Source organism: Haliaeetus leucocephalus, unplaced genomic scaffold (genome assembly GCF_000737465.1).
Source record: "Haliaeetus leucocephalus isolate CR32 unplaced genomic scaffold, Haliaeetus_leucocephalus-4.0 Scaffold140, whole genome shotgun sequence".
Classification (NCBI taxonomy): Eukaryota; Metazoa; Chordata; class Aves; order Accipitriformes; family Accipitridae; genus Haliaeetus; species Haliaeetus leucocephalus.
In genome coordinates, this window is record NW_010972576.1 from 2,294,936 (window position 1) to 2,322,593 (window position 27,658).

General features: G+C 35.1%; 1 protein-coding gene across 3 annotated transcripts in view; it reads left to right on the top strand.

Annotated features, from left to right (window-relative positions):
• The window catches only part of FSTL5 (follistatin-like 5), a 306,883-nt gene that overhangs the window by 133,557 nt on the left and 145,668 nt on the right, over positions 1–27,658 (top strand). For all 3 annotated transcript variants that reach the window (XM_010586080.1, XM_010586081.1, XM_010586082.1), the window contains exon 4: positions 17,892–18,088. In XM_010586080.1, coding sequence (XP_010584382.1) covers positions 17,892–18,088 — 197 coding nt within the window. The remainder of the gene's footprint in view (positions 1–17,891; positions 18,089–27,658) is intronic.

Here is a 27,658-nt window from a genome sequence, read left to right on the forward strand (position 1 = left end):
ACTAACAAGCAGGAAGTCCAGCTTTTTCAAGGGGCACTGAACACATAATGCACAGTCTAAGCAACTGAAACTGTCTCAAACAAATTTAGTCTTGCAAAGCAAATCTATGTAGTGCTTTAATCCCACTCTTTTCTCAGGGCAGGGATAGTAGTAATAGTAATAATAATTATAATCATAATCATAACAACAAAAATAATATTCCTTGCCTCTACCACATGAATGTTGTGGAACCCCTTGTTTGTAAATGGTAGAATTCAGTCTCAGAGTTTGATAACAGGCTAAGTTCTGGTTACCTGTCAGTGGTAGAGACTCTGAAAACTACCTAACCTGAAAGTAATCTTGGAATTAGGGTAATATGAAGCTCTTTTCCGCCTTCTTTCCTCCTCTTCCCTTTTCAGTCAAGGTCTAGAGGCAAATTTAGGTTAAACCTGCTCAAACTTACAAAGCATTAAATGAAGAGTGTCATCCCTTCACACGGTGGGGTACATATCACAGCACAATTTTCTTTCCAATGTGCTGCTTTTTCTAAAGACTTCAGTCTTTAAAATCAGTTTTGTATGCCTATGGATACTAGAATTAGAAGACTTCAAGACTAGTAGTAGTTAATACATGCTTTCTATTTCCAGAAAGGGATTTTTGAAAAGGCACTTTGGCTGTCTGATTAGTGAGGAAATTAACTTCAAATAAAAGTCTTGTCCTAGTATGCAAAATTCAGTCATACTGAATCATCAGAGATTTTATCACCATTTTTCAGTGCCTATAAAGTGTGGTTTTAGACAGTACATGGGTTTTCTGTGAATTCCTTATACTTTAATTTTGAATTAGAATGAGTTTGCAAAAATAGAATAGTTTGACCAAACCCACTAGGTGATCTGATAATAGTGGTACAATTGTATCTGTATATTTTTCTCTCATGTATGAAAAGGAAATATCTTCATCAAAATATTAATTTCTTTGTCACAGTGTTGTTTAGTATAAGAAATTAAAATGGAGGCAATATAATCTAAATCAAATCTGTGCCTGCTATTTCAAGCAACCAATCAAGATGAAAGTTATATATAGTTTGTTTGTAGGTTGCTATTTAGTACAAAAATAAGAACTGAGGATAATTGTTATTTATAACTACAACTACAATTATTTCTATGCAACTGCTAGTACTTCATTGTAGTGTTCCCACTTATTCCTGTTTTTCTGAAACAAAAAAAAAGTAATAGCAGCTAAAATTGTTCTGCTATGAGTGTAGTTATCTTAAGCAGTCTTATACAGTTATTATTTTCCCATGCTTAACTGGGTAATTGACACTTTTCAAAATACTAAATGCTTTGAACAAACACTTATCTGATACATTATTTACAAATGAACTTAGCTGTTGCTTTATTATTTTTAGTGCACATAAGTATGCATACTCGTATACATGCTCTGTTTCTGACATAATTTCCCAACATCATATTTTCTCTAGAATGGTAACAGCAATATCACATGGCAGGGGCTGACTTTTTAATGGCAGTTATTGTTTAATCTATCTACTCTCATTTTTGAACTTGTTTGACATTTGTTTCTGTCATTTAGCAGTCTGAAAATTCAAGCAAAAGCAAATATGTTTTCACAGTAAATTTGTGCTTGGAGCTTCTGTCATCCAGGCCTCTCATCTCGCATTACTGTACTGCTGTTGTAGTTCTGTTAACCAGCACAGCTTCTACTGGTCTTTGTTAACACAGGTAACTGCAATATTACATTTGAAACTGGAACTGATTTTACTCTAAAATAATATATCATATCTGATGATAAAGTAAGGTATTTTGAAAATTAGTTTTTCCATTATGTTAAGGAAGCATTTGAATATAATGATTGCTTGCATAGTTCTGAGGAAAAACCGACCCTGGTTTTCCTAATTTATTATTTTAGAGATTTATCAGATATATTAAATGTTATTATTAAACATACACACATTTTTTTTCTTAACAAATATGTAGGATTTTCTTTTACAGTTAAGGGTCTCTTCAATTTGCAAATTTTAATATAATTCAGTCACTGAAAGCTTCTCTGCTCTTGCTGTACATTGTCTTGGCATTTGCACTCTGACCAGGTAAAACTTTGTGGAGGGAGAACATGGCTCCTTCTCCAGAGACCAGCTGAGCCTGTATGGCTTCAGGACTGTGCAGAAGCTTCACAAAATAAAGCAACTTCTGTGGGGCAGAGCATTTTAGCATGGTTTGAGATTAGAATTCCCCTAAGGAGGAATACCCCAAAAGGCAACCTATAATGTTGCCTTTTTCTCATGCAGTATTTGGTTTTAGAGACTGGAAGCCTATTTACTTTAAAATGAAAGCTTTGAAAGGAGGAGTTCCATCTCAGGCCTTCAGCTGACTCTGGATCCTGTCACTATGTCAAATTCTCAAAACTCTCAAAACCTGCTAGAAGATGTTAAAGCTGTTTTGTACCAGTAAAAATCTGAAAATTAGTTTTAAATGGTAACTGATGTATAGATAAGAATAGAAATGGCAGATATGGGTATAATTAATCTATAAATGGACAAGAATTGTATCCAGTTGCAGGTTCAATATTTTGAAATCTTACACCACCTCCCTTCATTTATCTGTGAAGAGGAGGTTCATGGAATTAAAACTCATCTTTGCCACAATCTTTTGTGAGAGGATAGATGGACCTAAAATTGTTGTGTGGCCCATATTAGTAAACAGGTTGAAAGTCCTTGTTTTAGTGTTAGATGTTATCTTGTGTTCAGTGTCATGTTTACATAGATAAACCAAACCACCTATTTCAGATTCTTTGTATAAAATACAGTAACTACAAATATACCTGTTCAGAAAACAATATGTAAGTGTTAGGTAATACAAAGACAAGCTTCCATAATCTCTTAGCACTGTGCTCGGTGATCCCTAAAACGGTCTCAAGAACAAGCCATTAACTACAACATTCAGGCAATACAAGCATAAGTAAATTTTAACATTATCAAAGACATATTTCATTTAGATTGGCAGAGTAATAAAAATTTTATGAAAGCTTTCCACTTTTTATTAACATGAAATAATACAGAGCTGGAATATGTTTTTAACATCTAAAAATTGTGACCAGAATTGTTGTATGGTATTTTTACCCAAAAATGGTCTTTCAAGTCAGCTGTTGTCATTTAGTAAGAGGTATAGCTTGATTTTTTTAAAATATCTATTTTTATCCTAAAAACTTAGGATGAGTAAGTCAGAGACTTTTGCTGTTTAAAACAAAACAAAACAAAGTGTTGTTCCAGGAAAGAAATATGATTGCAGATCATTAAAACTATTCAAATTGTAATTTCGTTCCATGCTTACTTTGAAAATTAGCTCTGTTTGGTGCATACACTGACAGATGTCAGAATCCATCAGCAAAATTAAGTTAATTCTGAAATAACATATTTAAATGTGTTCACTTTGGTTCAGATGGAAAAGCTGGCCTGCATATAACTTTCTTTTGGCTATCTTAATAGTAATGATTGACACGCATATAGTACTTTTTGTATAGACACCTTGGTATGTCTGGCACTTGTCTTGAGTTATGGTTAGGAGACAGTCATCACTGGGGTTGGAAGGCAGCTGCATTAAATTAGTAACAAAACACTATGCAACATCACAAAGAGAAAGCAAAAAGATTATAATAAATGGAAATCAGAATTAGGACCCCAAAAAAATCAATCCCCTTCATTCTACTTTAATCAAGTAAAATGATGACATGAAAAGCAGAGAAGATCTTAAAATGCTAGGAAATTTTGCTGGATTCTTGTTAACTTCAGATTGCTTTTGTTTCATATCTCCTAAATAAAGATAATTTTCTTACCAATGGAGAATGCAGAACTAGTTGTTGGTGAGGGGGTTTTGTGTTGGTGGTTTGGTTTGGTTTGTTTTTTTCCCTAAATGTGTGGAATTCTTATAGCTGAAGTTGTCACAGGGTCATTTGTTTAGGTGACAATTTGAAATTTCATTTAATATAAAATTTCAGTTCTGATATGTGCCTGTAAAGAAAAGAATTAAAGATCAGTAATATCTGTAAGAGGCAGAAGAGAAACTGTTTACCTGCAGAAAAGGTAAGGTAGATTTCTAGTTATTAACTAATTTTATTATGCTTGCTTTTGAATGGAAATTTTTTTGTTTGACTTCATATTAACTTAAATGTTTACTTTTTCAAAAACTCTGAGGAAGGAAATACTTTCTGTATCTTCAAAACTTGTCTTAAAGTAGGATTATATATAAATCACTTCAGTAGGTAAATTGAAGCATATCAAGACCAAATTCAACCAGGTTGCCTTCTTTAATATCTTCTCTCTAAATATCAGCTGAAATACATCTGCTGTATGAACTACTACTATGAAATAAACCATAGTAACTTCTGCAGAGTGTAGACATACATTATTGAAAAGTATTTTTTATGGAACCTGAGTCGTTAAGCTCTATCACGTACATTGCACACGACACAATTGTATAAAAATTGTAGAAAAAGTGTCTTGGCTTTTCAGGAGAGTTGAGTGTGGTAGAATTTCCGGTACTTTCTTTATGCCATAGGAACTCAACTATTCAGAGGCTGTTACTTAAATGACTGAAGTGAAGGTGTGACAATACACTCTGGAAGTTCCTAGAACAAATAGTTTCTTAGGTAGGGAAAATGAACTGGAAGTAATGTATTTCTAATTCAAGTTGCATTACCTCAGAAAAAAATTATAGCAAACCTAAGAAAACCCTACTGATTCTAAGAAGTGAGATGATGGATGGAGAAATGTGAAAATTCTCTAATTCTTATGAAAATTTGTATCATACAATTTCTGGCAAAAAATAAAGCCGCTGAGTTAGCATTACATGACACCAAATTTCAGCAATTTTCTGTCCTAACTTTCTAACTATGGATTTTTTAAAAAATAGAAAAAATCAAGCTTAATAATTGAATACATATTTTCAGTTGCTGTATATGTGCATCCTTTTGGTGTTTTTATAGGGATGTGTGTATATACTTCCTCTCTTGGAGTAGAAATTCTGTGCTCTTTATATGTTTTGTTTTAAGCTTGTTACAAATATTTTTCCAAAAATCCATATGCATGTAATTTTTGCTAGACTTTTACATTGTGATATGGATACAGTCTTAGGTTAGAAAGGTTAGAAATATAGTGTGATAGAAAGCTGGGAATGTAAATTTTGGGCTTTAGCCTTACTTTATATACAATTATAAAATGCTGAAGTTTAAGTAAAATTTCAGCTTTACTGGCTCAGTTTTTTTGCCTGGTTTTTTCTTTTTTTTTTTTTTTTTGGTGGTGGTTGTGTTTTGGTGGGTTTTGGTTTTGTTTGGGTTTTGGGTTTGGTTTTGTTTTTGTTTGGGTTGTTTTTGTTGTTGTTCTTTGTTTTTCTTTTTAATGAACCAAAACCATTGTTTTTAAAGTAAGCCTTGTCTAATTATACCATTTCTTCCCTAAATGGTAATGGAAGAGATGGCTTTAATTTCTGGTTTAAATTTTGGCAAAGTTCAATCTGAATAAGGTGTTCCCCAGTTTGAGAGAGATCAGTGTCATAAGTTAGTGATAATCATTAGGCATTTCTTTTTTACGTATGTGAAGGATTGTATCTAGAAACCCAGAATCAATATGAAAAACTGAATAGAAATGAAACTACTTTTTAAATATGGAAGTCTATACGAATAAGGACATTTTCTGCTGAAGGTTAAGTGCTGAACAAAACACTTAAAAGCAAAGCTTCAGTTGTAAGAAAAGCAAGCTATGAATTTCATTGCAATTGCTGAAAAGCTGAAGAGTCTAATTTTTTTAATGTCTTTCTGCATCAAACCACAGATGAGGAATAAAGATACAAGGCTGTAGAATATAATATATTCTATACTAGAATATAATCATTTATCTATTCTCTCTAGGTAGCCTTTTTGCTGACTGTCTATGAAAGGAAATAATGATCCAAATTCTGTTTAGGGATGACTGGTCAAAATACATTTATGTACAATCCCACAACTTTGCAAGATACACACTGCATCTCTAAAAGTAAGTGAAAGTGAGGTTACGTAGGCCTAGCTTTTCTCTTGCATTGATTTACACAACTCTAACTTCAAGGATTAGCATGAGCAAAAATGAGATATAAGTGTGTGTGATGCCAAATTATTGTTAAAAGAATATGGAGTTTTTAATATAAAACCTTCCCAGTGGGTATTACCAATGTATGATTGTCACAGTACTTTACATGATGGATGAGGCGAAGGTAATAATATTGCAAGACCTGTGATGTGTCATTATAAAATGCAAGCAGCCATGTTTACAGTATTTAAGCCGTTCATGCATAGCTAAGGGAGATACTGGTTTCTATCTTCATAGTACAATGCCGTCTTTTCCTACATCACATTTCTTTCTCTCTGGAACAGTGAATTAGTTAAGCATGTAGAAATTTAAATCATAGTAAATGACCTGGTAACGTTAAAATAAATGGGGCTGCAAGGTTTCTGATTTCAGTAAAATCCTTTTGACATCATCTTCCCAACCATAACTGATCAGTTTTCAAAATTTGTTTAAACGTCAAAATACCATTTCAAGCCTACAGTAAATACAGTAGAGAAACACTTAACCTGGAAATGATACATAAAGTTGTCAAGACTTACCAGCCTGATCACATGCTTCTGCTGCTGTCAGACCAGGATAGTTAGGTTACATTCTGGTGTGGGTTCAAAGGCAAACTGCATACTCCTTTACCTGAGTTTCAATTTATAAATCTTATTTTCCTCCTTCTATTGCCAAACCAGCATATTCCCTTGTGTCTCTGTGGGAAGAATTGAGAAAGCAGAGAACAAGTACAGAACTGTGATGCCTAACCTGGGAAGCACTGTTTATGTCTCTTCCTTTGGCCACCTAAAATCAAGTTTCATCATGTATGATTACTGACCTTGGTCTACTGTAGCTCAGATTTCTCTGAATTGCTTTAGCTTATACTGTAATTGTGCCTCAAAGATGAATAGCCCTGTAGAATGTGATTTTTTTTCTTTCTTTTTTTTTTTTTCCTTCCTCCTGGTTAAAAAAACCCCGAAACAAAACCACACACAAAACCCTTTGTATTGACCTGACAGTGTAGAGGGTCTCAGGACTTGCCTGATCTTGCCTTGGCCTGAGCTGATTTTACTGGTTTCATAAATTGCCTGGTAGTCAAATGACTATTGCCTACCCTGTTTACCTCAAGCTCTCACAAAACCATTTATGGATAATTTATGCTTAACAAATAATAGCCTTTTATTTCAGCTGAGGTTGGGGGAAGATTTTTTCATTTTCTTACTTAACCTTGCTACCAAAAAGAAGCAGGTTCAGATAGTGACACTTAAAAAACTAACCCAAGCAGATGCTGAGACTGAGGGGAAGAATCTCTCACCATACCCTCATATTTCTCTTGATGATGATCTCGGGATGCTTTTGACTCCTTATGGTCTTTTCCCTCCCTGTCGTGGTTTAAGCCCAGCTGGAAACAAAGCACCACGAAGCCACTCCCTCACTCCTTCCCCTCACGGTCCTGGTGAGATGAGAAGGAACAAATGAAAAGCTCGTGTGTCGAGACAGGGACATGGAGGGATCACTCACCACTTATGGTCACAGGCAAAAGACAGGCTCAGCTTGGGGAAGAAACAAAATCAATTTAATTTACTAAAAGTCAAATCAAAACAAGGATAATGAGAAGTAAACCCAAATCTTAAATCACCTTCACCCCACCCCTCCCTCCTTCCTGGCTCAACCCCACTCCCGATTTTCTCTACCTCCTCCTCCCCAGCGGCGCGAGGGGACGGGGAATCGGGGTTGGGGTCAGTTCGTCACACCTTGTCTCTGCTGCTCCTTCCTCCTCAGGGGGAGGACTCCTCACTCTTCCCCTGCTCCAGCGTGAGGTCCCTCTCCCGGGAGACAATTCTCCATGGAACTTCCTTGGCATGGGCTCTTTCCGCGGCCGCAGTCTTTCAGTCACAGACTGCTGCAGTGCAGGCTTTCCCATGGAGTCACGGCCATCGTGGGGGGCATCCCCCTGCTCCAGCGTAGGCTCCTCTCTCCCCAGGCTGCAGGTGGGCATCTGCTCCCCCACTCCCCTCCGTGGGCTGGGGGGACACAGCCTTGCGTCTCACCACGGGCTGCAGGGCCATCCCCTCCTCCGGCGCACCTCCTCCCCTCCTTCCTCACTGACCTCGGTGTCTGCAGAGGGGTTCCTCTCACATTCCAATCCCCCTACTCACTGCCGGTTCCCCTTCTTAGATATGTTCTCCCAGAGGTGCTACCACCATCCCTGATGGGCTCGGCCTGGGCCAGATGCGGGTCTGACTTGGAGCTGGGGAAGCTTCTACCAGCTTCTCACAGGAGCCACCCCTGCAGCCCTTCCCCCGCTACCCAAAACCATGCCACACAAACCCAGAACACCTGCACTCTTCCTGAGGAAAAGATTGAAACATTAGTACCCAGAGAAAAACTGCAAGGGTAAGCATAAGATAGATATTTCAAGAGGATACAAGGAAGGTTTTAAAAGTAATTTTACGTGTGTTGTTGAGGCTTTTCTGAATTAATTAAATAAATTGGGCTGATAGACTGCATAAAATATTAATTGGAATAACAGTAAATTTTTGGTTCTATATATATGCACACATGGAGAGCTAATTCTCTTTTTCATATAGCAAAAGGCTGAATGTAACAACTTCTGTAATTAGCACCAAAAGCCAACTCTGCTAAAGGTGAAATAAAGTAAGTGGTGGGAATATGCGATGGAGGGGAAGAAATAGAATTTGAGCAACAGGACTGTCCTTTTTAACTGTAGTGCTGTTTCAGTTAGGCTTAACCTAGTCTTGAGACTTCACCTTCATAAACCTGTAAATACTCCACATCTCTAGGGAGCCCTTGGGAAAAGGAAGATTGTGACTTAATATAAGACGTTTCATCTATTTCAGTAACTTTTTCTGAGAAGCAAAAGCAGAACTCTACATAGATTTATGGCTAAGCTTACATCCCATAGGTATTTCCCTGCTGGATTTGGGATACTAACAGCAATGGTTGGGTTAACTCCACTAGAGTGGAAAACAAAATGCCGCATTAAACTCCTGTCTCAACCTTCATTTTTAGCAACGCCTTCCTCTGGAGCACACTGCTTTTCTCTTTTTCTCTCTCAGTTTTTCTTTTAATAAGGTAGGAAGGTCAAGGAAGTCCAGATTATCTTCTTATTGATGTTGTATACAAATTTTTACTTATGAAATTGAAGGGTTTTTTTTTTCTTGTATGGGACAAATAGCAAAACTGATCTGAAAGCTTGAGATGGATACAAGAAAAAAAATCAGAGAATAGGTAATCTCTTCAACACATGTTGGGAAAAGAAGAATAACATCTGATATAATCTGATATGTTTGGAAAATTGGGCACAATTTTTAATGTGCTCATTTTCATCTCCTTTTTTATGGTACAATACTCTGAGGTAAGCATCTGAGACATCAAGAAGTTTTGACAAGTGATATCACTGCTTGAAATCGGTGTGGATTTATCAGTTGTTTGAAGGCAGGGTCAATCCTGTAGAAGAGTTTTGCATTTGCCAGTTATATACTAATTCTGCTTATGGTGTTTCTGATCGTAACATGCAGTCCAAACGACCCAACATTCAGTATTTTATCAGATGTGGAAAATGATGTTTTGATCATTATTGTCAACCTCCTATAGCCTTCAAATGTCATCTTGAAGGTGAAAGTTTATATGACCTATTTTCTTCTGTCAAGAGATCTGTGATATGTTAACCACACTGCATTAACAAGTAGAAGTCCTCCCCCAACACCACTACCCCAAATGCTGATTTTGGTGCCTTTCTTTGTTTCCTAGTTATTTTTTGATTAATCTTTCTCACTCCATGTGACATTTGTTCTAACTAGTCTTGGAAAAAAACCCCAAACAACCCCTGAAATAGTATTACCTGTTTTTCTATTTTCTTAATGCAAAGGTAATTCAGCTTCTAATGGTATTTAACCTAAGCAGTATATCTTTAAGGAAAATGTGAGCAATTTATCTGAATTATTCATTGCTCAAGCACTGAAAAACTGTTTATAAATGTCTCCAGATAAGACCAGACACTAGACTTGTACAGATATGTGTAATTAAGTAAAATTATGAATTCTGTCTTACGATTTATAGTTTTGAAAGATCAGAATAGTTAAGAGCATTTCAACAAGTACAGCATTATTCCTTATTTACAAAGTGGAACTAAAGCTTTGGAAAGCTAGCTTCAATTCTATTTTATATACTAGCTGTGGTAATCACTTAGAAGTATTTGCCTAAGGACAATGGCAGAAATAACTTTAAGATTTCATATTTGTGTGCGTGTGTCTGGATAGTAGGGTGCTTATGTATATGGGAGGTATTTTTATATGAATATTGCATATAAATAGACAACACTGCGTTGAAAATTCTTAACAATTCTTGTAGCTACTTAGACCTATTTACACAGAAGAACTGAAGTCATTAACACCCAAGTATCTAACTTTGACAGTAATGCTAAATTTAGGTTTAGATAATTTAGGTTTATAAAACTTTGGAAAGTATGGATGCTACAAAATAAGACATAAAGCAGCCCATGTGCTGATTGAGTGCTGTATAAATTAGCTAAAAAAAACCAAACAAAAAACCAAAAGCCAAACCCAGAGAGATTCAAAGTGTCAATTATTTTTTTGGGGGGGGGGGCACTGAGTATGTAAAGCTGAGCAGCTGCAGGGCCAAGATTTGCAGACCTAAACTCCCATGTTTTTAAAAAATGGTAGAAAATTCTCACCTTTTATTGAAAACATAGCTGCAACAGGGAAAATTTTTGATGTAAATCCCTATTTATCCAGGAATTTTTATTGAAAAATACTAGTTTTGAGTGTAAAGCTCTCCTTTCCACCCCCCTCAACTTCTGGACCATAGATCAAAAGTCAGATCTGTGTACAAATGAGATTGCTTCTCTCCAAGTGCAGTTCCAGAGCTTCAGTGAGAAAAGCAGAGAATAAGGGTCAAAATTGTTGAGCTCTAGTTTTGGAAAATATGATATTATGAAATGATATCTGAACATGAAGTTTCTTTCAGAGAAACCTAAGCAATTTTGGTGGTTTCAAATGTTCCTTTATCTGTTAGGGCTACAAGTAAGATTACAACTTTCATGGTTCATCTATAGAGACTGGATCTTGAAAAATAACTAAATCGATGAAGACCTTCAAGTTATCTCTTGTGTTATGTTTGAAATTGTATTGAAATCAGACCATATATCTAGTGATGTCTTCATCCTGTGTATGGGGATGTATATGAGCACGTGAATGTGTATGTGCATATCTATATTTGTGTGTCTGTGTGTATATGTATGTTATCTTAGATTAATTTTTCATTTGTGCTCCATGGAATATAATGTGTAATTTTGCAGTGAATTGTTTTGGCTAATTAGATTATTCTGAATATGTTAAAAATGCATGTAGAAGATTAACAGTAGACTTGCTGCTTATCAGGTCTATTCCATTTTCAAAAATCTGATTTATGTTTGTATCAGTTTCGGAATACTTAAAACTGTTCATACGTGGTATGGTCCACTGAAAACTAGTTGCTGCTTCTGGGAGATCCAAAGTTATTTTAATTTTGAAGGAAAGTGGCTTTGTGGAAACCATTTGTGCTATATAGATACAACTCAGCTCAAAATCATAAAATATCTCAGAATCCAATTGTATCTCAGCAGCTAATGACTTTTGTGGAGATAGACACTCCATAAATATTAATGATTCAATAGCTCTCTGACATAAGAGTTGTTGCTGCTATGTAGATGGAGATGCTAAGGCAAGGCAAGGTTAAAGTGCCCGTATTAACCATGAAAGTCGTGAAACAACTGAGAACAGAAATCAAATGGTTTGTCTTTATTGCATTTTTTAAAATGATATGTTCTTTCTTTCCTTCTCTATGTGTACTAGTATTTTTCTAAAAACTATGTTAATACAAAAATCTGATATCTGAATTTGGATTTAAGGAGTGACTTCTAAACTATTATCTTAGCTGATTCCTTAATATTTTTCTACTGGTATTAAGAATAATGTGTATATTCATTTGCCAAGTTTTCATAAATCACTAGTTAGTTTTGATATATATCTTTCTCTTGCAAATTAAGTAAGACTTAAATTGTCAAATACAATTTTTTTCTGTGTTATGGGCAAATATCATCTATTCAATACTGTCTAGGAGGACAATAGCACTCAAAATCTAACTTTCAGCTGTTTCCTAGGTAATGGAGATACAGTTGCAAAACTGTTGTACTGAATGGAAGGAAACAGCCAAGTGTTTTCACTTTTCTACTATTATTGAGTTTGAATTAAGTAAACCCTAGGACTATCACTACTTAAGGAGTTACAAGATACAGGACCGGAGAATTGCACTTTGATTCCAGTGTGTTTGTTTTGTCACTTCCAAGTTTCTGCATACCTTCTAGGTTTGCACAGACGATGTCATAAGACTTGTAAAATAAATCATAGCAGAGATTTTTGTTTGTTTTGTTTTTTTTTTATAACATCTGCTGTGTAGTAGAATTGGTCCTTTCCATGAATGAATCAAACAAAAAAACCAAGAAAGCACAAAATTTGCTGTTACTGTTTTCTAGTAATTTTTCAGAAATTAACTATTTATAACTATAAAACTAACTATTTATTTGTGTAGGAAGCCTAATTCACAAATTAAAAAAAAAGTACTAGAAAACTGAATTAATTTAATAAATTATGCACAATGTGGAGGTTACTCTTTCATGTATGTAGATAATTATATAGAATTTAGTAGGTCTTTTCAGAAGTAATGTAATTGTAGTATATTCCCAGTAGTTTGTCTTTCTCAATTACGTTAAGCATAAATTACTTTTCCTCGCTATAAAGGTTGTCATACTTAATCCCCATTTACCATTTGTGTGTCATTGAGACAACTATTTCACAAGTAATGCTTACTAAATTGGGACATAAATAAAGAAACTCTAAGTTTTTCTCTGTGCTGCTACTCCAGTCTGGGGGACGACTCCTGGAAACAGAGCATCATTCTTGTAATTTAAACATCTGCTTCACATTTCCTCGAATTTTACAGTAAAAGGCAGTCATGACAGTGAGATGAGACGGTGATTTGTTAATGAAACTGTGCATTGTGTTGACTAGCAGTGTCTCATTGTTTCCTTGAGATCCCCTTATCTGTCTGTTGCATCCATCAATTATTTTTGTCCTTACGTTCAAGTCCATGGAGTCTTTGGTGTAAAGACTACTTTGAATTATGTATAAAATGAAAATGTTTTAATGTAGTATAGCTGTGTAAACCTGTTTTACCACAAATGGGATTAACTTCAATCATAAACTGAAGGTTCATCTGTCACCAGCCTAAAATCTATTGTTAGAGTGCATAGTAAGATTTAAAATGTGGGTATTAGACCAAAATATAATAATTCTATTACAACAGATTATTTTGCCAAACATAATGAAAACTAAACTAAAGTGGTAATAGAAAAGAAAAATGCATGTAGATTTTGGGGTAGAATTGCTATACAGTGTTCAGGCTCTTTTTGAAGAGTTTGTTACCTGCACTTATGTAAGTATATGTCCGATAAGTAGCAGACAATACTTTTCTCTCTGTCCTCTTTTTTTTATTTGCTGCAATTAAAAAAAAAAAAAAACAACAAAACTTTCTTCTCACCAATTTCTTAACTAGTGTTTGCAAGTGATAGCTACTTTTACTTACATGCTTATTTTTTGTTATAACAGCTAAGCATATCACCTAGCTTTTCTCAGAAACATTGAAGTTTGATATTCTTAATGAGTATGATAAGGTAGAGGAACAGGAAAGGTAACTAACCATTCAATGTGTGTAGCGTGTACCCTGTATACCCAGACCCCTGAACATCTGTGCTCCTCCCAAGATTTATCAAATGGATATATTTTGCACTGTGTCATAAGAAAAAATAGCTCAGCTTATTTTTGCATTACTTACTATGATATGTCATAAACAATACCAAAAAACCCCCAAAATCTAGGGCAACAGAAACCAAAGCATTTCTTTGTAATATTTTGTTGTTTTTTTTTTTTGTAACATCATTTTAAGATACTGCAGAGTACTACCAATGCGCTTCAACACCTGAGTATTATTCTCCCCACCCTTATATGCAAATCATGTGCTTATGTGCAGTGACCTTGACATCCTTTTCAGATAAAGGGATAGGGGAGTATTAGTTTCATATTATAGAGAACTGTGGCAAAGTGTGGTTGCAGGGAGTATGAAGCTACTATTGATAAAGATGTCTTTTATATGGATCAGACTAACCTATTTAGATAAGTGAGAAATGAAATAGCATCTCTTTTAAACCATAAATGATGGCCAACAGAGATTTTTCTGCAAGGTGTTAACAGTATTTTCATCATGAGGACTAGCTTTCAAACAAGTTAGTGAAGCACTGAAAGAATCACACTGGGCTCTAGCAAACATAAAAACCATACACTAGAAGCCGATGGACCATCATGGCTGGGACTATAATCAGTCAGGTTGATCTGTAGAGTGAGCAGATACACACTGAGAGCAAATTACAGCTATTATCTTACAGACATGGTAAAAACAACCCCATAAAGAGGATAGGCTTTAACACCATTATTGAGTATAAAATGATCATGTGCTGAAGATGGGTTGTAGAGACATGAAATTATTTTGTGAACTGTATTCACCTTATTCGCAGCTGGTTTTCAACAAACTGCCATTGTGATTAATGTTTCAGTATCTATAAAAAAGCTTCTTTTTAGATAATTAACATCTTCTTTCCTTAATTCTATTTTCATTAATATTAAAGAGATTAATATTTTCTGTTAGTAATTAATACAACATATAAGTTTGAACTACTTTTCAGGTTAAAAATATTTCTAAAGGACATCATAGGAACAGGAAAAATAAAAATGAAAAGTTATCTTAGTGTAGAACACCTATAACATTTTAGCAACCTGTTTTCAGGAAATTATTCTTTTGTTGATGGGGTAATATAAACTGTATATACACTAATGCAACGTAATTTAAGATATTTTGTTGACACTGATGTTGTGGTAGCTGTACTAGGCAGACAGTGTGACTAAAAGTTTAACAGCCTTCTATTCTTAATTATGAATGAAGTTTTTCTACAAGAAGAAGTAGTCAAACTTGTGGCGAGAGCAGTCTCTCTGATAACGTTGTATTAGGCAGCATTTACTGTTGCATATTAAAAAGAATGGTACAAATATTTTTCCCTTCTGGAAAAATGTAAAAATAGTTTATAAACATGTAACATATAAGTACTCTTATATGACTGTTATGCTAGTTTCAGAAGTTTGTGCTATGCAATGGAAAGTGTACAAAAAAGAAATGCTGTAGTTCTTTCTTTTCTCTCTGAATAGGTATTGTGAGAGAATACATTAGTTCATCATTCCTTAAGCTTTAAATCTAAAGTGCATTAAAATGTCTTTATTGGACTGTGATTGAACTTGCTTTAAAACTTTTTTCCATAAACTCTGTTTATGGAACTAATTATTACAATGCTTTTCATGATCATAATTTTTTTCTTCTTTAAATTTACATTACTTTGTATAATCTCTCGTGGAAATCTTTGTGCAACCCATGCAAATGTTGTCCATATTTAATAAATAATCTTTAATATTCTAATGAACATTAGCATCATTATTGTCTTTGTAGAGGTGAGAACCTATATTGAATTCTTGATCAATCATTAAAGTGAGAGACATTGTCATGTGCCTCAAGGAAAAAAAAACAATTGTCAGTGTGACTTTTTTGTTAATTTTCCATTTTCTTTTTCTAACTCAGACATGTAGCGACTCATCAAAAATACTGTGACAAATCCAGGATTTAACAGATATTATTAAGAAATAAACTGCTTTACTTGTGTTGCATACTTCTAAGGTAGAAATATCTCTTTGCAGTTTTAGAATTGCAGAAGGAGAACTGTTTGATTAAAAATAATTTACAGATGATAAAATCTGGACATAACTAGGTCTGAGCAGCACAGTATCTAAGAAATAGGATTTGTCTTTCCCCTCGCACCAGGAGTAAATGTAAAATGGTGTTAGACTTCAGCTGCACCAGAGTAAAACCAAACTGTCTCCCTCCGAGGATATCACAGCCAGAAGAGTTGTGTAGGGGAGACAAAGATGATACTTGTTTTCCTGGCCCAGTCTTTTGGGGTTCACCCAAGTGAATTAGAGTATATTGAAGTTAAGTCCTCTCTTCCTTCACCACCACCTGGAGCCTGCATCCATTCAGATGCAAAGCTTTGCTCACTGCAGCTCCAGAATGGCTAAGGAATAAACATGTTTCCATTAGACCCCTGAAAAAACAGTCACATAGAACTCAACTCTTACAAATTTTATGTCCTCAATCTCCATGCCTCTGGCAGGTGAGCACAAATATGCAAATACTACATGTAGCTTAGGCTGCCAGTTAAATACAACTTGGTTTTGTTTATTTCTGTTACTTCAGTTGGGATTTTCAGATAGCTACATAACAGGCAGTGGCTTTTAGAAGAAAAAAAAATGAAAAATGCTAGAGTGGTTTTGAGTTCTAAAAATATTTTGTTTACTTCCACATTTTAACTTCTATCGTAGAAGTCCTTCTCTTCTAGATCTGAGTCTTGCTAGGATAGTGAGAAGCATTTAGGAAGTTTTTTCTCTCTCTGCCTTAGGAAATGGTGATGGAGATGTACATAGTAGTACAGTCACAAAATAATGCATATACCATTAAATACACCAAAATAAACTCCAGTGTCATACATGTAAATTAGACATTTCTTAAATTGGATCCACTTGCAAAACAAAGCAACTTCCTAAGCAGTTTCTGTGAGGTAAATAATTGTTCCTCATTAATAACTGTATCTTCATCATAGCATCTAAAAAGAAGAATGGAACATAGCTTTCTTTGCTAATCAGCGTATTGCTCTAGCCTTGAATTCACTACTTGAATTTAAGTAGTAGCTAACTGTAAATACAAATTTGTAACAGATACATGGTATTTTGCTAGTCCACATTGACATAAGTCATCAAAAAACATTTGAAATACTAAGGTTATCTTAATAAAACCAAAAACTTCTAAACTGTTTCTCTGTTCAATTTAAACTATACAGCAACAGATAGAAAAGAATACCAGACATACACTACATTGTACCTTGGTTTAGAATAAGTAGTGACTGTAATCACTATACATAGGACAGTTGCTGTAGCAATTTCCTCTTTATAGAAGACTTTAAAATTAAATAAACTAGATCTTGTCAAAGAAATCCTTTCTTTTCCTCTGGCAATCCCACCTTCTCTTGTTCAAATAAATTTGGTCTGTCCAGTAACTGAAAAGGTAGAGCTAGCTTATGAGCACTCAGGTGTAATTTCTACTTTCTGAAGTCAAATATTATGAAATATATTCTTTATATTCTTTATAATGTATCATTTTCTATTATATTTGCAGATTTTGCTGCATGTGTTACATTGCAGTATTTACATTATGAAAGTTAATACAAAATGCTTTACCAAAGGTAACATTTTAAAAAATCTTCAGATTTTCTAGAATGATATAAATTAAAGAAGTACAGGGTTGGAAACTGTTAAAACTTTCCTTAGTTTCCATACGCAGAAAATTTTGTCTACAGAAAGTATCTAGAAGTGCAATAATTTTTTGACATTAATTTGAAGACCAGACAAGGAAATGGTATGGATCAAACTACTACAGAACAAATTCTGTACCTCATAAAGCAACCTGGTTGGTACCGTTATAAGAAGTTAATACTCTCTGCTTTTCCCATTTTTTAAAAAATTTACTTTTAAACTCTTAATAAGAAATCAAATTCAAAATAATCTTGTGTTGTGTATTTTCTTTTCAGGGGATAAATGCAAACCTACTGGATACACCCAAGTGAAAAACATGTTATTGGATCTACAAAATCAGAGATACATTGCACAATCAAAAGATAAAACCATTGATGAGAAAATGGCTTTAAAGAAACTTCTTGTAGATCAAATGTTTAATTATTTTGATTCAGACAACAATGGACTTGTGGACACTAATGAGTTATCTCAGGTAAGATTTAGATTTTGTTTCCATTAGCACAGTAGCTATTCAGTTCTCTTTGTCAGGACCTACACACAAAGAATATTAAGTCTTAGCATGCTTTCACTTTAGAAAATATATGTGAGTCTCTGAGGTGGAAAGCTTAATTAAAGGAGTTTTGAAAACCTGAATTATTCAGAAATACTGCAGTGATTATTCAGAAATTTGAATACAATGCTGTGGGATATACCTTAAGGGGTTAGAACACTATAGGTTGCTTTGACCATGAGTTGTTTTATTATCCACAGCGTGCTGTCATAAAGTCCAACTGTACAGATGTATTTTAGAAGTTGAAAACAATTAAAATCGTATTTCAGTTTTGTCATATTAAACAAGTATTATTGCTTTACACAAGTTAGGGCTGGAGAAGTACAGAAGTCATCTTCGAAAAAAAAGTTCATGGTAGTCTCTAAACAGCATGCTTCAACTAATTACATATCTAAACCAATAACTGTTGCTCTGGTAGGCATGACAGCACTAGCTTTAATCTACCTAGAAGGATTAACTCTATTATGGCAAATGTACTTTGATTTACTAGATAATGTAGAAGTCCATGTTTGAGAAATGTAATCATGGCTGAGCTATGTTAATGAGTCTAATACTAGGAATCCTATGTTTTAACTTGTGTGGCAGTGTTAAGAAATATTTACAAGTGAACATATAATACCTAAGGTGTTAGGCTGGAGTTATCATTTCCATACAGTTAACTTCTAAAGTTTTAGTGGCAATTTCCAGGACCAGAGGCTGCATGCAAATATAGGCATAATTTCAAATAATAATAAATCACCTGTTTAAAAAAAAAACAACAAAACAATTTAAAAATATTATTTTTCTGTACTTTGTAAGATTGGGTTTTCCTGCTGGTTTTTAAACTCTTTCAGAAATTCAGCTTTCAAGAGAATTTGGTGCATGTATATATTTTACAAATAATGCTTTTTATATGAATATACTATATGAATACATAACAGATATAGATATGCTAATTATATTTAATGCTTATAGATATATATCACTAACACTTGAAACAATGTGAGAGTGATTAGTGCATTGGTTGGCAGTCTAAAGAAACTGAATTTTAAATCCTTCTTTACTTTACTACTTAAAAATAGCTTGACTTTGTTGCCATAGCCCTCACGTAACTACTGAAAAATAGTTGAACACTTTCGCCACTACAAATCCTTTATCTAATTAGCAGTGAATCATGCTCTTTTCATTAGCGGGGCGGGATTAAAGTACTACTGCTGAAGATCAGTATCAAAAATATTTTGCAGAATTTCCAGGTTTGTATAAAGAAAAGATTATTCTCTATTCAGTTGCTACACGTATACTATTCCTATTTCCATTGTTTATTTGTGGTGTTTTCAAACATTCTATACATACTCTTCCTACATACTTTTTTCTATAAAAATGAATTTATCATGGCAACTATAAAGTAATGCTTCTTCACAAGTATGGAGACAGGTCAAATAGCCTTAAAACTCAAACATGGTGCTTTGTGGTTTTGCTAAAATTCATTGCAGAAACATAAAATTATTCAATCTAAAGAATAATGTAAAATAAGTTCATTGTTAGTGCTGTGTGATTTATTTTTGTGTGTTTTGCAAGAGACACAATGAACTAACCTGTTGCCCTCAGAAATTATTCTTTCGTCAGTTTGAACAGAGAAGAAAAAAAAGAGAAGCTATAACTGTTTCTCATGAAGCCTTCTTGATAGCAGAAGCTTCAGCTCAGAACCTTTGTCTCTCTTTCATATGACAAAAGGAAACACTGAATCGCCTTTGTGAAACAGAATAGCGTGCAGCTTTGCTGTTAAGAACACAGCTCCTGTATAAACTCAATCTTTTCCTTCATCTGATGAAGGAAGATTTTAGCCTGCATATTTACTGAAAACAAACCAAGTATGTGACTCAGTTCTCTCTGAAGACTTAAAACAAGACAACAAATTAAAAGGACTCAGAGCAATATCTTCAAATGAAATGCATTGTTTTTCACAGCATTATCTCTGATTGTTGAAAACTTGACACTTTTTTTCATCCTCCTGTGGTTTAGCCCAATGAATGTTTTTTGTTCTTGTTGATCGTAAAAGCTTGATAAATCAAGATTGCTTTGCAAGGTGGGATTAGACTCTTGCTCTCTTCTGCCATTAGTGTATATGATAGCTATCAGTATGTCTAAAAATTGGAATTGGTGTAGTAGGAGAAAAGAAACAAAAAGACCTCATCTTGAATACACTATCTAGAAGGTATTGATTCATAACGCGAGAGGTCCCTGCCACTGAGAGAATGCTGGGCCCATTAGCTTTCTTGAGAATGCAATTAGTGAGGGGGAAAGGGGGTCGTAGTGGAAGAATGTTAGAAAGGTCTCTGAAGTTCCCCAGGGCTGAATGGGCATCTATTGGGTTTGCATAGCAAGCTTTTGGTATTGGGGGGATAGGGGGTGGGGGTTGGGTGGCGGCTTCTATGAGAAGCTGCTAGAAGCTTCCCTGATGTCCGACAGAGCCAATGCCAGCTGGCTCCAAGTTGGGCCCACCACTGGCCAAGGCTGAGCCCATCAGCGATGGTGGTAGAACCTCCAGGATCACATATTTAAGAAAGGGAAAAAGTTGCTGCACAACAGAAACTGCATCTAAAGGGAGGAGTGAGAACATGTGAGAGAAACAGCCCTGCAGACACCCAGGTCAGTGAAGAAGGAGGGGCAGGAGATGCTCCAGGCGCCCCTGCAGCCTGTGGTGAAGACCGTGGTTAGGCAGGCTGTCCCCCTGCAGCCCATGGAGGTCCACGGTGGAGCAGATATCCACCTGCAGCCTGGGGAGGACCCCACACTGGAGCAGGTGGATGCCTGAAGGAGGCTGTGACCCTGTGGGAAGCCCACGCTGGAGCAGCCTTCTGGCAGGACCTGTGGCCCCGTGGAGCAAGGAGCCCACGCTGGAGCAGGTTTTCTGGCAGGGCTTGTGACCCCACGGGGGACCCACGCTGGAGCAGTCTGTGCCTGAAGGTCTGCACCCCATGGAAGGGACCCATGCTGGAGCAGTTCGTGAAGAACTGCAGCCTGTGGAGAAGGAGAAGTTTGTGAAGGACTGTCTCCCATGGGAGGGACCCCATGCTTGAGCAGGGGAAGAGTGTGATGAGTCCTGCCCCTGAAGAGGAAGGAGTGGCAGAGACAGTATGTGATGAACTGACCCCAACCCCCATTCCCCATCCCTCTGCGCCACTGTGAGGGGAGGAGATAGAGAAAACTGGGAGTGGAGTTGAGCCCGGGAAGAAGGGAGGTATGGGGGGAAGGTGTTTTTTAAGATTTGGTTTTATTTCTCATTACCCTACTCTGATTTGACTGGTAATAAATTAAATTAATTTTTCCTCAAATTGAGTCTGTTTTGCCCATGATGGGAATTGGTGAGTGATCTCTCCTTGTCTTTATCTTGACCCACAAGCTTTTCATTATATTTTCTCCCCACTCTCCAGCTGAGGAGGGGAGTGATAGAGCAGCTTTGGTGGGCACCTGGTGTCCAGCCAGGGTCAACCCACCACAGGGAAACATTATTGTGCTCTTGAAAGTGTTCTCAGGATTAGGAGAATTTTTCTCACCTGTGCTCACACAATACAGCCAGAATTTTGAACTCTACAGACCTGTCATAAATAATAGTGCCTGTCTGCATTTTAAGTTTAATCGTATTAAGGCAATATGAAAAATAACATATTTGCTGTAGAAAACAACAAGGACTCCTGAAGTTAATTTATGTTCACATGAATATTGAGCTTCAGTTTTTAGTGCATCTTAAATTTTACATCTCCTCAATCTTGCTGTGCAATGAGTGCAATCAGGCTCTTGGATTGCATTTTGTTATCTCATGGGTGTCCATATAGTCATCCTACCTAATGTAAAATTGAAATGAATCAGCTGGGGATTGGAAATGGTGACAGCAACAGTCCAATTTTTATTGATGTATTTTGGATCAGAAATGATAAGGTTCTTGCATTTGCATCTTGATGTGAGAGAAATGAATATTCCTCTCCAGAAGAAGCAAAAATAGTGCTTTTTATTAAAAAAGCTGTTTCAAATAGTGAGAAAATTTTAATAAAATATTTCAAGTATTATAACAATAAATTAAAAATTGGCAGGCTACTATTTTTTTTTTCTTTTATTTGAACAATTCTGGTAGCTGGGTATAACTTTTTTCATGTCTTTGTAGTCTAATACAGAATTACAATTAAAAAATAATTATAACTCTGTTACACACTGTAAATGTCAGACAAGGTAGTCTGCAATGAAGATAGAAAAGTGGTGGGGTTATGTAGCTCCATGCAGGCTAAGTGAACATTTTTGTTCCTATATGAATTCTTCTCTGAGTTCACTGCTGAGCCGAACTCTTAATGTTCTACTTTCCAAATCCTATATTGGCAAGTGAGATGTGGCTGGATTTTGAAAGGACATATTGATGAAGTTAACCTTTTAGACCACTCTGTTTTGAGAGGTAGGTACTAATCAGAAAGAGTATCTACCCTTCCAAAAGGGTGGACTATGAAATAGGCAGAATTTTCATCATTTTCATCACCTCTGGTCTACCATAAATGCAACATATCTGCAAGATTTCCGATAAAGTGGGGTGGTTCCTTGAAGAGTTTGTTTTGGTTTGTTTTTAAAGCACTTTGAAAGAATTTAAATGAATCCAAAATAAAGGAAGATAATTGATTCTTCTGGTTAGCTATGAATATTCAGTTGTTAACAGACTCACTTGTTTATCTATTGTCTTATGCAAAACCACACTGGAATTTAATACAAAGTTACAAATGGAATGTCAGTGTTTCTATCACTGTAGACTACTTGATTACTCTATATTGTTGTTGCTGTATAGAAGAGAAAAAACATCAGAAGTATTATGGGGAGACATGGAAATAAAATGTGTTTTTCCACTGATGAATGCAGTTATTCCTGTATGGTGCAATTGCCATTTTATAAACAGTAAGCCTTTTCTGGTTTCCATCAGCAAAAGATACATAAGCTCTAAGAATACTTCATTTTGCTCAACAGCGAAATTCAAGTTCAGTCTGTGTGTGAAAGTGAAATAATCTATACTTGATTAGACTTAAAGCTGTTTTCCTTGTATTTATTTCTTATGCTAGTGAGCTAAGAAAGCAAAATTTTATAGGAAAGGGAAGTGACACAGTCTAAAAGCAAGCTGAATATATAATATTATTTATAAAAAATTTTCCTGTTCCTTACTTCTGCATTTTATTTTGATGTGTTCTCAGTGTCATTTAATTCCAGTTAGTGAAACCAAACAAAAACAATTAAGAAAGAGCAAATGAACTACTTACTCTGAGGAAACTGTACTAAATTCATCATTGTTTCAAGGAATGATAAGTGGAAGTTATGGGAACTACTATAAGATTAAATATGCCATTTTCACATATCAGTTTAATATGCTTCAGTTACAGGTGACATCAGAAATACAGATTTCTCATAAAGTGCAATGAACCTTTGCATAGTGTCACATATCCATGTTTGTTTGTAGATAAATACAGAAGTGTGGGTGCATGTATATGTATATATAGCATCTTTACATAAGCATCAATTCAGAAGTTCTAATATAAAATGTACTAAAAAATAAGCAAATTAAGTAGGAAATTAAGTACTATTGTCTATATGGTAGGTATGTGTACTTGCCTGTAAATCTCAGGAATATGCCACACCTCAGAAGAATACACTCTCTGTGGATGAGTAGAGCTGTATCTATAAATGGCTTGGTTACTATATATTATCTTTTTAAAAAAATTAATCTGAAGGAATTATACACTTAATTAGTTTGTTTAGTACAGCAGTATCAATTCTTTTAATTTCCACAAAGTTATACTGCTGTGGAAGATGGTGGAACAAGGTAATTGAACCCCCTCGTGCAGTCAGAATTAATTTGGAGCACAAGTCCCCCAGTGTTTGGTGTTTGATGTACTTTAGATCAAGCACTGAGTGATACTGTTGTGATGAGAGATACTTGCCTTTAGCAAAGGTGAACACATATTAACTGAACCATCATGTTTGCTGTAAAGGAAGTTTTTGTTTGTAGTTTTATTTCTGTAGCATTTTCTTTGGGGAAGTACATAGAGACCATCAAGCACAGGCAAGCAAAAAAACACCGACTAACAAAATTATTGGTAAGGTGGACTTATAAAGGAAATGTTGTGTTATTTGTGATCTAGTTTCGTAACTTCTGCAGACTTTTCTTTGTGGCTGTCACAAATTAAATGGAAATGAGTGAAACAATCTATTCTGACATGCAGTTTGTCATTTTTAATCAGATTACCTTTCCCAGTCTCCTAAAATTTAGAGTAGTACTGACTAAATTCCTGGGAGTTTTTGAACTTAGCTAACAGTATGCTGTTTCATGGGAAATAAATAATTGTGTGCTATATCTTTAAAAAATAGAATATTTTCCAAATACAAATCCCTCCTCCATGTTTCAAAGATCATTCAATTCTCAAGGATAAGGCTCATAGTTTAGAAAAGCTATATTTTTCATTTGAAAATTTAGTTAAGTTTCTACATTTTTAGTATTTATGGGGTTTCACAATGAGCCATAAACAGAACAGCAGTTTTGCTGTATGTCTCACCTTTTACCTGTTTACGATATGTAATACTTTACTGTCTTTATGAAAATGTACAGTAAAATTTGTGAGCATAAATATTCGTGAACATTCTCTGGTACAAATTTTCAACTCAGAAGTCTGCAATCAAATAATCCCACGTATGACTTGTATGGCACAATCATAAAATTGCACAGATTATCTTATTCGGGCTTTAACCTTTATAGTAAGAATTTTGTTTCTAGCATGTGACTCACTAAAAACTTTGCCTGTTTCTATCCTGCCTCCCTAATTAATTACTGTCTGTTTAGTTTAACCAAGGAGTAGACCAGCTGGGTTTAAAGAACTGGCTCAAGAATCAGTTTCCTTGAATTTTACTCTTCTCTCCTCCATGGACAGAGATTAATAGAATTTAAAACTTACTTAAAGCATGCTGTTAGATCATCTATGATACACCATCATCTAATCTAACTTGTGTATCATAGACATGGAATTTTATTCTATTTATCCTACACTTTTAATTAAAAACCTTAATGTCTTGCTTTTGGCTGAAGCAAAAAAGCTCTACAAGGAAGTGTGCAGCTTTGATTTGAAAACGTCAAGGAGAACATCCCAGGATTCAAGGTTAAGTGTTCCTGTAGCTTTTCGTTTTTGGTTTCAGAGGTGTTATTCATATTTCCTGTCCTATTAACTTTTGTTTGCCAAATTGAAGTGTCCATATTTATTTTTTTCCTCTGTGAAAGTACCTATTGAATGTGATATGGTCAATTCTTAGTATCCTTTTAACTGACACCCCCCCCCCAAAAGAAAACCACCAAAAAAACCCCAAAGCCAAACCCCCAAAACCTATAAAGATTGATTTTTTTCATCCCTCTTATTGTAAAGTGTTTTCAGCAGGCTTCTCATTACTTTTATGGATCCTTTCTAACTTGAGAAGTTCCCTTCTAGCTTCTCAACATTAAATTTTAACATGCGCAAGTCAAAACTGAATGTTGTGTTTCAGTATCAGTCCCACCATTGCCTTTCTACCCTGAGTTACCTTGTTACACTTCAAAAAGAAATACTGCTTGGTTAGGCTACAGAATGATCCTGGAATTTGAGACTTCCTTAGCCACAGCAAATCCTGCTTCTTTTTCAGATAAATTGCTTTCCAGGGCCCATTTATCCTCATTAAGGTATGGTCTAGGTTCTTATTTCTAGATGAATGACCTTATATTTGGCTCTATGAAAACACAGATCCTTTTCCTGAAAACATGTAACTATGTCATCCATTTCATTCCATATGCTGCCCTGTCCTCCTCATTATTATTCACCTCAACATTATATACCATCTGCCAATTTTCTTTTTATATTTATTTTTAAATTATCGAAAAGGATTGGGATGAGACCAAGACTTTCAAAATCCCACTGAATTTTTTCAGCCATTGATGATTCCTTACTGATATCTATTTTTTAGGTTTTGTAATTACTGACATTACTATTTGCACAGTATATGCCTTATTGATACTGCATAGTATTATTTTTCTCTTGTAATGATGTGGGATGTGAAATTAAAAATACCTACAAGAAGCTATTAAGTTTAGCAAGCTGCCTTTGTAAATTAAATCCCTTACATAAGTAAAAGAAAATTAAAACCAGGGTTGTCTGACAGGCTGTATTTCCTAGAAGATGGTGTTAAAATGTGATGTTGTGACAGCATTTAGAAACACAAAAAATATTCACAGTCTTTATTTGTGAATTTCACTGTTTATTTCTTGAACCAATACTGACATTTTTTTCTTGCCCTGTTTGAATATTTGCACTGTGTCATTATATGCCCACTTATGGAATTTCACTGATATGTCAAGATCTGTTAAAAGGTAATGTCAATAAGAAAAAGGTCTCCTCAGCCGGTGAGTTAGGGACCCTTGTGAACAGGCAGTTTGATCATGATGATTTTAAAATGTTTGATGCTAACATGAGTTGCTAAACAACTTCTCCGTTGGCTAATGTCTTGGTAAGTAGTCAGCTTTGCTTTGCTAGAATCTCATATAGGTTATAATTTAATATCGCAGTCAATCTGATCTGACTGCAGGCTGCTACAGAAACAGGTAATTTTTCAAAAGCCAAATTCCAACACCCTAATACCTGTTCTGAGTCATACCTCTTGTGATAGAATATTAATCTCCCACCCCTTCAAGAGAAAAAAACAACCAAACAAACAAAATTTCCACAAAGATTAACTTTACTTTTGATCAGAGGGTTGATCTGATCCACAGATCACATTGCAGAGTCGGGAGATGGCTAGATCCGGCACAGGAGAATTCCTATTAGGTAAAAATTAGAACAGCTCTTTTAGTAGCAAATCACAGATAATTAAGATTAATCATGATACGAAAACACTTCTGTACCTTCTAAAATCTGTCCTTATGGACATTTTTGGAGGGTTTATAAAAAATGAGTGAATTTTCCAAAGAACCCTAAAGTATATCGCCAGCATAAAGATGTCTATATATAAACAAACATTGTAATCAAAATTATGGGTTTACTGAAGATAAAAATTAAATAATTGACAGGAAGATAAATCATATCCATAGCATCATTCTTGGAAATATTTCAATCTTTCCAGCTTTTTTTTTTTTTTAATTATTATTATTTTTAACAAAATTGACAAATTATAAATGAAAAGCATCATAAGACAGATTTCAACTCAAAGGATTGAGGCTGAGAACACTAATATGCAATTAAAAATGTGGTACTATAGTGGCATGTGTTGGTGGGCTTTAACAAAGGTTTTATTGCACCACCTTAGGTGTAAAGTTTAATTCTTTTTTGTACAATTGAAGCTAGCAGGAACAAGTGTTTTAAACTATTTCAGACCAACTTTTATGAAAAACAAGCAAAGGAACAATGCCTCTCACCCTAAGTGTTTCTTTTTCATGAACCAACTGTGATTTTCAGCACATTTCATGGCCTTGAAATC